Below are 14,435 nucleotides of genomic sequence, written 5' to 3'. Positions count from 1 at the left end.
CTGGGCCGTACAATACTCTGTGGTCAAAGAGCCATCTGATTAATGTGTAAAAAAATGTATTATCCTTTAAGCATAAGCTATCACAGCAGGTTGCTGCGGTTGCACCCTATGTGCTGTGAAGTCCTGGGTGCTCTTATCTGGAGAGGCACTGGGTCTGAAATGATAGCTGTCCCAGACAGGCCAAGGGCAAGGAGACATCCTGAGACCCCTGCTTAAATCTAGCAGCATCCCAGCTACCTTGACTAACAGCTTGCAGAGGAATTAGCCAAACTCTGCCTATGCAACAAAGAATATCAGTTGCATCGCTGCCCAAGGCTCGATACACATGGGCTGAATCTACAGCCATGACGTGCTAGCTAAGTTCCCTGAATATATGTGTGTGTGTGTGGTCATGATATATTGAGTATTTTGGTGGTGGTGTGTGTGAATGTGTGTGTGTGTGTGTTCACACATATGTGTTGGTCAGTCTGGGCGTCTTTGAATCAAGGGTAATGAGACAGACCAAGGTGTGGGTGGTGTTTACGCCGCCAGCCGACACTGGCCAGTCATATGCAGATGCGAGCCACCTCTACTGTCAGAATCCAACACTGCAAGGCCCACCACACACACACACACACACACACACACACACACACACACACACACACACACACACACACACACACACACACACACCACACACACACACATCTCTGCAGGTTATCTCTGCAGAAATACGGGCACATCGTAGATAAGAGAACACAAGCAAACTAATTCTCTTTGATTTATTCAGTTAGGATACGCCATGACTTCTCTGGACAGTTGATAAAAAGAAAAATTTCCCCCGGGGGGAAATGTGCTCACGCAGGCAGACAGGGCCCCTGAGCGCTGTGTTGGGCTCATCTTTCACGTGAAACGGGCCTCTCTCTGATATCTTTAAAAGGTAATCCATCAGTGCACCGCTCCCCTGACGTTTAGAGCACCCTTGGCTTTGCCCCTTTATGGAGCAGGACTGCACACCAAGTAGGGAAACAATTATGAGTGGGATTTATGGAGCATCTCTGTGTGAGATCATTCCTCAACCCCCCTCCTCTTCCCCATGACCCCACCAACCCCTCACACACGCATACACATATTATTCACACTGGTATCCTGATGATAAAGACCCATCAAAACCGATCTGCGCCTTATGCCCAATATTAATCCAACATTATAGACCTGGGTACACACATTTACACTCAGACCAGCAAAAGGCACGGTAGCCTATAATATATCATAGCGGAACACAAGTGGTCCCTCATAAGAAATCCATAATGGTAATGGACCTAAAGCTATCAGCTCAGTCCTTTTGTGGAGTCATAACCATTATCACTGTCATCTTCATGAAGCTCTTACATATTCTTCTTTTTAAAAGAGAGTGACTAGGAACTACATGCGGCCTGATTTGAATACGGGCTCAGCGCTCAGGCCCAACGGTCGACGCAGACTATCCTTTAGCTATCGAAACAGATCTGTGCCGAATATTAATCCAAAAGGATATGCCATGACTTCTCTGGACAGTTGTAGGCTTAATATGTTTAATGTAATTTGGCCCGATTTTTTCAAACACAATTGATTTTGTCTGCCCAGTCTGGTCTGGCTCCTGTAGTGTAAAGCGGTACAGGACTCACCAAGACTGAAATCTGAGAGTGACTTGCAACAGAGAGTTTAGATCGGTTTAGATACAGCGGGATGAAAAATAAAATGAACTGGAAGAGAAGTCACGTCTAACAACAACGCCCACTTGCTCAACTCTTGATAAATTGCTATAGATTCATTTGGAGGGATAAATCTCATGTAAAATAGTACAAAATGGCAGCGTGCCTGGATCAGTCCACATAAGTATGGAATTAGAAATGAAGTGAAAGAAGTCTCATACAAAATACCCCATCAATGTTATTCTTGTAATGGTGTCACTTCTAAATATTCTAATGTAAATGTAAACTGTCGCTTCTGTGCCTTGGAGCAGGAAACCATAGGACACATATTTTAATTATATTTACAGTGAACTGAGTGGGAAAATATTTTTGAATGACAGAATCGGGTGTGTGATCCCTCATCTTCATGTGAGACGCCCATCATCTAGTCTGCACAGCTTCCCGACCGGACAGCAAGCATTTAGGACAAGACTCAAACAATCTTCTAGTGTGTCCTATAGGCTTTAGTTTAATTCCTATTCCTATTCCTGTTACACTTATGGGTAACACTGAGGCAAATACAGAAGCTTGTTTTGTATTTTATGGAGGTAATATTCAGAAAACATATTTTCATGCATTAAAGGAATGGTTATTTTCCATATGCTGTATCCGGTAACATGATAAGAATAGAATAGGGGGTAATATAAATTACATGAATCTGATAATTTATAGCCCTTTTTTGATTTTTGGCTGTAAAATCAAAACAGACCAACACAGATTGCATCAGGAAACCACGGGTAATGTAACTTAAAACAAGCAATGCGATAAACCGATGCCTTTCTGAATGTCAACATAGAGCAGCGTCTCTGTTTCTCTGTAATGTACGATCGTCTTCCCTCCTTCCTTCTCCTTCTCTCTCTCTATTGTTACCCTTCCTTCTCTCTCTGCCTCTCTTCTCCCTCGCCCTCTTCCTTCAGGCCGCTCTGTGGCCTGGCTGGGTGTTAAAGAGCCTGAACCTTAAACCTTTCATCCTCCAGATGAAACAGGAGCAACAGGAGCTGGCAGCAGCTCGCACATCTACAAAGACTAGCTAAAACAAAGTCTAAGCCCTCCTGGGGAAAATTGTGTCTTTTTGTAACTTTGGTTGAGAAAAACAGAAAGACATAATGTCCAAAAGACATAACCTCATTTGCATGTTTATTTTACAGTGCTACTGTATGAGGTTACTTTTCAGAGAATTTCTTAGCAACTGAACAGCAGTCTTAGACGTCAGCTAATTAGAATTAAAATTCATGTGAGGTATTCAAACAGTTTCATTCAGGAATATTAACATTATGAGTGTATTTGTAATTGAGAACCTCACTTCTGCTAAATAGTAATCTCAGTCTGTGAAGGGGGGAAACAAATGCAAATTTGCCTTTAGTGTGATGATATTTCAGAAAGCAGAATAAGACAGAAGGGAGAGATTTCACCCCTCCTCCAAAGTGCTCCTCCAAATAATTTTTCTAATTAAAGAAGTGCAGTAAATAACAAACACATGAAATGTAATTTGTGGGCTTGGTGGTGAGTGAAGTGGAGTTTGCTGTGCTGACTGTTCTCATTAGTGTGCGGGTAAACGATAGTGCCCCTTCGCTGGGCACACACTGTAGGGTGGATGGGTGAGGGGCAGAGGGTGAAAGATGGAGCCTGTCAAGTCAGGAACGACAGAAATACAGCCCGCAGTGTTTATACTGTCGCTCTTCCCTCTTGCTCTGAAAAACCGACTTTAAATCCCTTTTCCCTTATCCCCCTCTCTCTATCTTTTTCTTTTTCCCACTTTCTCTCTCTTTCTCTCTTATTTTTTTTTTTTCACAAATCACTTTTGCTTTCTTTCACACACTTAAATCTGGTTTGATGTTGAGAGGGGCTGAGTTGATCCCCAGCATAGCGTGAGTTGGTTGACAGGGAGACTTCCTCCACTAGAGGAACCTGGGGCGGGTGAAAATAATACAGGCTGCACACACACACACACGCGTGCGCGCGAACACACACAAACGAACACACACGCATGCGCATGAACACACAGACACATGCTTCCATACCCACGAAGATTACATTTTACATTCAGCTGAAATAAATCTCAAGATCCACAGCTTAAAATTTTAAGATGACACATTTAGTGTTTTATTATAGAAATCTATAGCAATAGCAGGTAAAAAAAAAAGAGGGAACATTCAGTAATTGTAGCTGCAGCCTACAGTATGAATAAGGAACACACAGCATAACTAGTATATTGTTCCTCCTGTTATCATTTTCTCCTCTTTTGTGAACAGAACTGAGAGTATCTCCATAAAAAGTCCCCTTTGTCCTTCCTGCACAAGGCGAGCTGACTTCTCTGTAGATCCATATTAAACAAGGCGAGACTTCAGAGGCAGTTTCACTCAAATGAAACCTTGCAGATGCAAATCTTTCTCCTCTTTTTAAACCTTGCTCTACACTGCTTTCACTCTCCATCTAGTGTATCTATTTCTCTCAATTCTCCTCTGCAGAGTACATACACCCGCTGCAGTTTGCTCTTCATGAAGCTGTATTGGATCATTTTTGCCTGGAGCTTCCCAGAGGGAATCCAACCATAGACCACAGTGTACCTGGTGCAGCAAGGTGGTGGCTAATATTCAAAGGGCAGGGAGTATATTATGCTTGTTTCTGGTTTAGGCATTGATGTTGGGCTTTTCTTTCCCTCTCGTTAGGTAAGAGAGGGGCAAGGGTAGTGGCGGTGATTGTGGAGGTGTATGTGCGTGTGTGTGTGTGTGTGTGTGTGTGTGTGCGCGCAGAGGGTGGGTTTATTGTTTTGTTTTTATTGTTTTATTAGGATCCCCATTAGCTGGCAAATTAATGACAGCTAGTCTTCCTGGGGTCCTCACAAAAAGCAATACAATACAAATAATCAATAATAAGATAAGAGAATACTTAAAACAACAATAATAATAGTATAAGGAAACAAATTAATTTAAACTAAATCCAGTGAAAAAAACAAAAATATATATATAAACATAGAACAAATAATAACAATTATACAAATTAAATAAAATCAAAGTTTACATGGTCAGTTTCATCAGTTCACTTGTGAGTGCCTTTTTGAAAGTGTAATTATTCTTTGCCAGCCTGGTGGATACTGGTAGCTTGTTCCACTTAAATATGGCTCTATAGCACACTGTAGATTTTAAATAATTAGTCCTAGGTCTGGGAAGTACTAGGTCGCCACTTAGCGCCTTCCTGGTGAAATGAGTGTGAATGTTTTCTAATTGATCAACTAAGAATGTAAGATTACTAGAAGATAAAACCTTCCTAAAGAATACGAGAAGGGAAGTAAGAATTCTGTGTTGAACCGGCAGCCATGACAGACGTTTATGCATTGAAATAACGTTTGTTCTTTTTGAGCATTGAAGTACTACTCTGGCAGCTCTATTTTGTGCCAACTGAAGTTAGTTCAATTCTTTCTTAGACGCTGATGACCATATAATTGGACAATATTCAAGATGTGACAAAATAAGTGACGGTACAACCTGATTAAGAATGGATGGTGTTATATATGTGACACATTTCCGTGCCATGGCGATACCTTTGCCCATTTTGGCCACTGTCCCTTCAATGTGAGCTGACCAGGACAAGTGGGAATCCAGAGTGATTCCAAGAAGTTTTGTTTGGTTGACTTGTTTCAATGGTTGCCCCTCGATAGACAAATTTAATAAAGCATCTGCAGTTTGTTTGAATTTGGTACCAAAAATGATGGATGTTGTTTTTGTTATATTTAACACCAATTTGTTTCCTTGCACCCAATCACAAATTTTTTGCCAAATCTCTATTTAGTAATTCTGATAAATTATTGGCTGTTTGTGCTGCGCAATATAATGTAGAGTCACCAGCGTACATAACCACAGTAGTATTGTCTAATGTACTTGGTAAGTCATTGGTGAAAATTGAGTATAATAATGGGCCAAGGCAGCTGCCCTGAGGAACACCACAGTGAACATCTACACTATCAGAGTAGCTACCATTGAAAAAGACTCTTTGCTTCCTTGTGGATAGGTAGCTGCCCATCCATGACAGAGCAGAGGATGAAAAACCATAACATTCTAATTTTTTCAATCAAAAGCAGTGCCGAAATCCAGCATAACTGCACCAATTAGTCTTTGAGCATCCATTTCTGTTAGGCACTCATCTGTCATATGTGTTATATGTTATATGTGTTAAAGCAGTACATGTGGAGTGACCCACCCAATATGCATGCTGAAATTTAGTTATTAGCCTATTGCTGAAAAAATATTTCTGGATGTGTTCAAAAGCAATTTTCTCCATAACCTTACTCAATATTGGAAGAAGACTAATGGGTCGGCTATTTGCTCCTGTAAATGTGGATCTCTTATCCTTGGGCAATGGTATTACTTTGGATTCCTTCCACTTCTCTGGGAATATACCCTTAGATAAACTTATGTTAAATATGTGACAAATAGGAACAGACAGATATTTCGCCACATCTCTGACCAATCTTGCATCTAGATTATCAATACCTGATGATTTCCCATCAGGAAGAGACATTAGAATACTTTCAACAAGCTCACTGTTGACTTGTTGGAACACAAACGTGCATTTCTTCCTATGCATAATTTCTTTCTCGATTAATGTATATGAAGGACAACTTTTGGCAGAACACAACCCATTCCTTAATTTCTCTACTTTACTTTTAAAATAATTATTAAAATAATTGGCAATATCAGGTGCTTTAGTAATGAAAACTCCTTCGTGTTCTACATAAGACACCACAGTGTGAGAATTTCTGCCCATAATCTCATTTAGAGTGCTCCATAACTTTCCCCTGTCATTCTTGGCTTTATTAATTTTTTGTTGGAAATGCTCCTTTTTCCTCTTTTTGTTCATCTTAGCTACCTTATTTCTCAAAGCACAATAGTATTCCTTATCCTTTGATTCTCCAGAACTGTTTGCCTTTTTCTTTGCATTGTCCCTTTCACGCATGAGTTTTTTTAAATTTTCATCTAACCAGGGTGCACATCTTCTCCTGACTGTACTTTTCCTCAGGGGTGCATGCTTATCAACTATTTTCATTAATATCTCCATAAATTTGTTAAGTGCTAAATCTGGGTTATCATCACTAGACACTTCTGACCAATATTCATTTTGAATTTCAGTTATAAACAATTCCTGATTATAATGTTTGTATGTTCTACGGTAGACTACCCTATTGACTCCTTTAGGTAATTTAGTTTTCCTTGTGACACCTACCATATTATGATCACTACATGCAGTTGGTATTGAAACAGCCTTTGAACAGTACTCTGGAGTATTTGTGAAAATGTGATCTATACAAGTAGATGATGTAGCTGATTCCTTTGTGGAAACTCTAGTTGGCAGTGTCATAATTTGCTGTAAACCACATGCGTTTGCCACAGAGTATAGTCTATTCCTCAATGGGCAGTGTGCTGAAAGCCAATCTATGTTTAAATCACCTAGCATGAAAATGTCTCTATTTTCGTCACAAACTGTGTCAAACATGTCACAAATCTCTTCCAGGTATTGTATGTTAGCACTAGGAGTTCATCATCCTCAAAAGATGGATCCAAGTGTGTCTCTGACAAGGCTAGAATTTGAATGCTGTTTGACTGCATGATGTTAATTACCTCATCGATCTTGTGCCTCAGACTGCAAATATTCAAATAGACTAAAGTCAGACCTTTGAGTTGAAGAATTGAATGACCTGTATTCATTAGAAAAACCAAAAGCAAACAAAAAAACTAAACAAAACACAAACAATAACACAACAACGAATTTTCAAACTGATATTTGAGCATTTCTGCTCCTAGGCCTTATAACTAGCTTGTCATATTTTAAGCTGGCCATGTCTCCCCTTTCACGGGCAGCTTTCAGCTTGGGCAAGAGTTCTCTCCTCTGTTGCACAGCCTCTGAAAAGTCTTCAGTTATGTAAATGTTTGTGCCCTTCAGCCTCTTTGCAGATGAAAAAATGGTCTGTCTGTCCTTGAAACGCAGAAGTTTGACTATTATTTGTCTGGGCCGCCCGCCCTCCTGATATTGGCCAACTCTGTGAGCTCGCTCAATTTCAATGTTTTTGCCATCTAGACCTATTTTGCTTGCAAGCATGTTTCGGACTTTACTTTCTGATTCATTCCAGTTCTCTCCTTTTTCATCTGCAATTCCATCGATTAAAATATTATTTCTCCTCGACTGGTTCTCCATGTAGTCCAATTTTGTCTTCAGTGTGTCCAATTCCTCCTTTGATTTAGTTATATCCTTCTCAAGCAGTTTTATTTTTGCTTCCATTTCCTTATGCTCGGTTGTCACCGTGTCCACCTTGTTTTGGGTGAATTCCAAGCTGGATTTCAACCCCTGAACATCTCTGATGACATTGTCCAACCTTTTGTTCGTACCCTCAATGATCAACTGTACAGAACATTTAAAGTTTTCTTGCTGCTGTTGTATCATTTCTTTATAGAATTCCTTCTGTTGCTCAAGTAGCTGGGAAAGCATCACCATTGTTACAAGTGCATCAACCTCCGGTGAGGATGCCTTGGCATGTTTTGGAGGCATGTTGTTTCTTACCACAATGTACCACCAGGATGTGGGGATTCTTGAGTTCCAGCTGAATGTGTTAGGCTTGAGGCCTACAAGGCCGGAGGCCCGGAGAATCCAAACTTAATCTGAATCGTGGGACTACAGCCAGATTTTGTTCCTCAGTTTTTGGGACAAAAACTAGGGGTTAATGGCTCCACGCAAACCACCTAAGCTTCACTACACCCACTCTTTCATCTACACACACAGTTAGTTGCTCCTCGCCATTCAGTTCTAAATTTCTGACTGTGCCTGTGTACAATAGGCAACTGACAAACATGATTGTCTGCCACTGGAAAAGGCTCTGCATGCAGGGGATTTAAACTTAAAAAATTTAATGAAAGGACAAGCTTGGGCTTTCTACATTGAATGGTGATTTTTTTATTCCCTGCTGGCAACTGCGGCTGCTTATTCTCATGCAAACACTACTGCAGTCAGGAGTGTATATATGTGTATATTATGCATAATTACTGTATGTTAAATAAAGGCTGACTTACCACCTTCCACATTTCCTACATGTTATACATGCAGCTGCAGAATGACCAACTCCAGCTTAGCATCCTCTATCTACAGTGTGAACCTGGTCCAATTACTAGAGAGATTCCACTGAATCTACAGAATAGTCTCCGAAGAATAATTTGTATATTCCCTCGCTGTTTTCATCCTTATTTCTCAGTGATTATTTGGAAGATTATATGCCCAGAGCCCTTCCTCTGCAATTATTCAGCAAATCCCTGCCTCTTCCTCACCATTTCCGTAACATTCACTGGGAGAATAAAACCTGTCTCTCCACGGAGGACACCACCCACATCAATTTATTCCTCTGTGGCTGTGCTGCGATGTCCATTCTGTAATAAGCAATGATAATTAGAAGAAAACTGTATGAATGTTTGACCTAAGCTAATTAGAAAGTTTGCAGACTTGGCAGCAGGAATCAGCAGTGGGATAATGAATCATAAAATGGTTCATTACTGCGCTCAGGGAACACTCTCAATCTCAATAAACGGACATGGGCCCTAGCAGACAAATCAAACCAGGACGCATACACCGCCTCATTTAGCTGCTGAAAGGATCACAATAAAAAAAAAGAAAAAGCTTTTTTGCTCTAAACGGTTTCTATTATTAAAGTGTCTCTTCTCCTTCTCCTTCACTCTCCTCTCTCCCCCTGTCTTTCTATCTTTTCCTCTATCTGTGCTTCTCTCTCAGTACATCTCACAGAAATGTTGTTGCCCCAATACCATTACGGAGCGTCACACAATTTTATACAAACATTCTAGCTTTTAAGGACACCAATTTTGCTGCATTTTCCAAATCATATTGCCATTTTTTTGGAAAAAAAAAAGTCCTGGCTTCTTATTCAGTGCATTAACAATATGCACAAATAGAACATAGAGCATGAGTGCTAATGAACAACATTAAGAATTTCACAACCAACTCTGACGGCCATTATGCTGCACTTAGGACTCTGCTCCATTCTTCTTGACTGTTTTATTCTCTCTGTCTTTCCTCTGGCTTCCCTCCAAGGAACCGGTAGAGAATCTGCCCACTCACATTGCTGCTCCTCTACTAATCCTAAACCCACAGATATACTGTAGATCCAGACCTCTCTAGACCCAGAGGACAACAAGTCGCCCACGTTAGTTTCCTCAGACATCCTCTCCAAGGCACCCTGCATGCCCCACTGGCAGCACAGAAGGATAATAATCACTTTCCACCATCTCTCTAAAGCAAACTCACATCCCATGACGCATGCGCTCGATGTAAAATACGTGAGCCTAAGTGAGTTATCTATGTAGTATTGCACATTTTACATTTAAAGCTCAATGTTTACAGCATTTGAAATGTTTACAACTGAGTATGGGATATTTGGTTTAGTGACAAAGCCTCTTCAAGAATTGAGTTTGGGCAGCAACGTGTTTCTAAGCACTGTGTATTTATCAGCGACGACTAAAACACAGTAAGCATGTTCATAATGGAGCTGGCACAAAATCTGCAGTTGGCAATCTCAGCACAGCAGACCGTGCAATGGGAACCGACTGAAGAACATCAATAGTAAACATTCTCTATAGAACAGAACCGGAAAAAATAATTCCATGCACTGTACTACTTTACTCCTCTAGTCTCCACCAGGCTCAATCAAGGAGCCTTTATTCTCTGAGTCATATCTTCAGACAGGGGAACCAGAGCCGGCGCAAAATGGCTCCGGGAACAATGTGCAGGACTGATTGCTCTATTGTGAGTTAGCCGTGGCCTTTGACATCTCCTCCTGAACCAAGAGTGTCTAATTCTGGCAAGATTGGTCTAGAGACACAACTGGAGGGCATTGTTACAGACAGGTGCCATACGAAGCCCGTACAATAGAAGAAAGTTCAGAACTAGACAATAGCGGGAGAAAAAAATGACACTGTGAAAATGGCTGTCTGTCTGCACATGCTCCAGTTGTTGAGTCTTTAAAGAGGCAGCCAGAGAGTGTCCAAAAGATTAGAGGTGGATAACAGAGGGAACATGCCAAGCAAAATCAGAGCCCCAGAAGGTACATGTGTTCCCTTTTGTCCATTTGGCAGCTGCAGACTAAGAAGGGTGTTATGTCTGCAGGGCAGCACGGTGCCAGGCAGGAAGGGCAGGGTCCAAGAGCAGGGGAACCCATGCCCACGCACACAGATACAGCTCTACTGTGTGAGCGCGTCTGTCATCTAAAATCATGTTAGTGTGCTAAAGTGTTGGCTGATATAAGTGGAGGGAGAGATTGAGCTAACGCACTGAGAGAGGGGAAGAGATCAAGTCAAAGCAGAAGAGACTGTCATCCATCCGCGGCCCAGCGCTCTGTATGAAACCCATGAGGACGAAGCCTTTACAGATACACAGAGGCCATCTAGGCACTTGCATGGTACAGGTAACTCGCTAACGACGCTAGCAGTCTCTCTATATGCCTGTCAGAATTCCAGGATCATTAATTATTACCATTTTACAGTCTGTGGACAGAGGAAACAGCCAACAGCGTAAAAATCAACGGGGCAAACATTACGACGGGCTATGTTTTAGAACACATGCTTTGGATGGGCATTCCCACTATCATGTTCCATTTTTTTTTTTTTTTTTTGCTTAGCCCTGCCCCTTTGCCTCCATATTTAAGATAATTCAGCATACAGAAATAAACCAAACGCTCAAAAAACAACATACTGAGGAGTTTCCGGTCAGAAAATGCTTTTAATGTAACCTCAGCGAGGAGTCATGCTCTGTTTTTGTAAATCTATCAATGTAGGAAGGTGAACACAGTATAGTTTGAGTCAGTGCTACCACTTTGGTGTTAACAGGTGTCACTCATTTCAATCATGCATAACCCCCCCACCCTACCCCTCCACCCGAGCGCCTACAAAGCACTGCCGCACTTGTATACTTACAGCCTTTGTAAATGTCTGTGGGGATCTGGACAGCGCTGGAAGAGTAGTTGACCTTGTTCTTGAAGTTGATATCATCCACAAACTCCAGCTCCAGAGAGAACGGGTTCTCCAGCAGGTTCTCCTCTTCTCCATCCTCAGTCTGCAGACACACACACACACACACACACACACAAACTGGGATGAGCACACAAATACAAAGGAGTGGTCAGAAAAACAGGGGAAACATGCAAATAGAGTACGGCATTCCTTCCTCCACCCATAATGTGGCTCTACAATGCACATGACATGGTGCTTATGATGCATACAGTATACTGTGTGTACACACACACACACACACTTTCTCTCTCTTTCTGTTTACCACTTCTGCCCTCTCTTTCTCTTTCTCTCCCTCTCTCTCTCTCTCTCTCTCTCTGACACACACACACACACACACACTCACACAGCATTTGGATAGTGTTAAGTGCAAAAACAGCAATTACTCTGGCTTTTGTCTGCCTTCAGATTTAGGGGGGGGGTCTATTCTCTGCCTCTCATCACAGAACAACAGCGGGTATCAAAGCGGACACCAAACAGAGAGAATCAATTAGTACCCAAGATGACTATCACAGACACGTAAGGTGCCACACAAATTAACCCCAGCAATAACTACCAACCAACACAACTTAATCACTGTTTTTTCTCCCACCCACTTAAATAGTATTCCCACCAGACTGGGTATTTCTTAACAGACTGTCTCTTCATCTGCAGCCTCCTCTGTCACAAGTAATTATCTATACCCAAAACAAAGCAGGAGCCAACGATGGGTCTTGAATGCATCTTCTGGCATGCTGACTGCTTCTCAGTCTGGTCATTGTATGTGCTAAAGAAGCCTGACATAGATATTGCATTAAGAAAGTCAGATATCAAACAAGGCCAAAAGGCAAAGAAGAGAAATGGACATTTAGGCGTTTTATCTATCAACAAAAGACAAACTTTGCCTTTTCTCACAGGAGGAAATAATTGTGGAATGTGGAAATAAATGGTTCCTAGATATAACCAAACCCTCTGGCACGGCTTATTCACTTATTCATTTATCTGTTTCTATATATCCTTAGAGTGGCCACTGGCCACTAAAACCCTGTTAGAGGCATACTGAGAAAAAATGAATTCATAAATCAACATTTATAAATCAAAACTTAGAAGGTCAGACCATGGTCAGTTCTTTGTTAACTAGACACATTTTAATTCATGTGTGTTCATGCTCTTTGATACACTGACACACAGTCTGGCATCATGGATCTATCCTTCTTCTTTATCCCCTTCACTGAGGGTTGTGGGTGTTGTACAGTTTAATTGAACTGGCACAACCGAATGTTTGTAAAACAAAACTCATATCTGAAATAAGTGGTTGTCAGATAATCATTATATATTCTGACTGCTGAAAAGAAAACAAAATATGAATTTTTCAAAAAGAAATCCTTTCAGGGACGTTTTTAAACAATAGTTAATTGTTGCATGCGGTAAAAGCGTGACTTCTATGATTACTAAATCTGTAGCACTCCAATACGCACTGATCATTTTAATAGAGCAGCATGGGTTAATTGGATCTGACATGATAAAAACTGTTTGTTTTTTGCCAAAATTAAATCAAAGCCCCATGTCCAGAGCAGAAATTGATTGATGGCCGGGCTTTAATTGACTATTAAAATGCAATTACAAGCTGTTGTTGGGACGAGCAGGGGGATAGTTCTGCTGATGTCCCATTGAAAGTCAACATAAGGAACAATACAGTACAGTCAAAGGGACCAGGACATGAAATATACTACAACAGCATCCATAAAATCTCTAATTTCTACAACTTTTATAACATCACAGAACAGGATACGACCATGCAAAAATGCCGGAAGACAAACTTGACAACAAATAAATATTTGCTTATACATTATAACTAAAGTAATTATTGCACATTATTATACTTATTATTATTACAAATTTAGAAATTATTGGGCTAGAACAGTTATAAAGGTGCTTTACATGGATAAAAAACAAAGGAAAAATCAATGCCAAACAAATAACAAAAGGGGTGTCAAAAGCAATTAATAAACAAAATAAACACAACATATTATATATCATCAGTCTGTGCCTGTCTGACGCTGTGTGTACATGCCTAAATCCCCCTGAAATTGCCTGACATTGTCTTTTCAGTCATGTTCAGGACGTTTTGGGGTGTATACCATCTGCTGTGGGCATGTGACGTATGGGCGTGGCTAGCAGTGAGCTAGATTATGGGCTATCAAGGTGAGGTTGGTGGCTACAGCGCAGGGAAGTCATAGCAAAAACAACGGTGAAAAGCAGTAAGAAAGTACAGATAATATACAGCTAAATGTGGGGCAGACAAGGCCTGTTCGAAAACACAGGGGAACGTCGGCATTGCTTGTACATGCTGCCGCCGTCTGAAGGAGATTTGCTGTGTTTTCTATGTGGCAAGCTGGCGGTGCTTTATTATCCCACAGAGTTTATCAGACAGCTCATCAAGATGAGTGACAAGTGTTGGGGCAACAACTTGCCCAACTGAAGGGGAGGAGGGCAGGTGTTGCAATATACTTTCCTGCCTCAAGGCAAAAAAGTTGCATGTTGTAGCTTTAATGAAAGGTCCATATATACTGTAAAAGCAAGTCTATAAAATGAGTTTGAGAGGTTATTTAAAGGACGATGCTGATTTAGCCTGCCTAAATTCTTCAGGCAGGTCATTCCAAAGTCTAGGAGCCCTGATGGCAAA

General features: G+C 41.0%; 2 protein-coding genes across 2 annotated transcripts in view; one reads left to right on the top strand and one right to left on the bottom strand.

The window, feature by feature from the left end:
* The window catches only part of cacna2d2a (calcium channel, voltage-dependent, alpha 2/delta subunit 2a), a 129,701-nt gene that overhangs the window by 35,298 nt on the left and 79,968 nt on the right, over positions 1-14,435 (bottom strand). The window contains exon 6 of the mRNA XM_071895165.2: positions 11,678-11,816. Coding sequence (XP_071751266.1) covers positions 11,678-11,816 — 139 coding nt within the window. The remainder of the gene's footprint in view (positions 1-11,677; positions 11,817-14,435) is intronic.
* LOC139908569 (semaphorin-3F) overlaps positions 1-14,435 on the top strand; it is a 287,062-nt gene that overhangs the window by 235,397 nt on the left and 37,230 nt on the right. The gene's annotated exons all lie outside the window — the stretch shown is intronic.

This window comes from Centroberyx gerrardi, chromosome 5 (assembly GCF_048128805.1).
Source record: "Centroberyx gerrardi isolate f3 chromosome 5, fCenGer3.hap1.cur.20231027, whole genome shotgun sequence".
Lineage (NCBI taxonomy): Eukaryota > Metazoa > Chordata > Actinopteri > Beryciformes > Berycidae > Centroberyx > Centroberyx gerrardi.
This window is presented reverse-complemented; position numbering and strand designations above follow the sequence as displayed.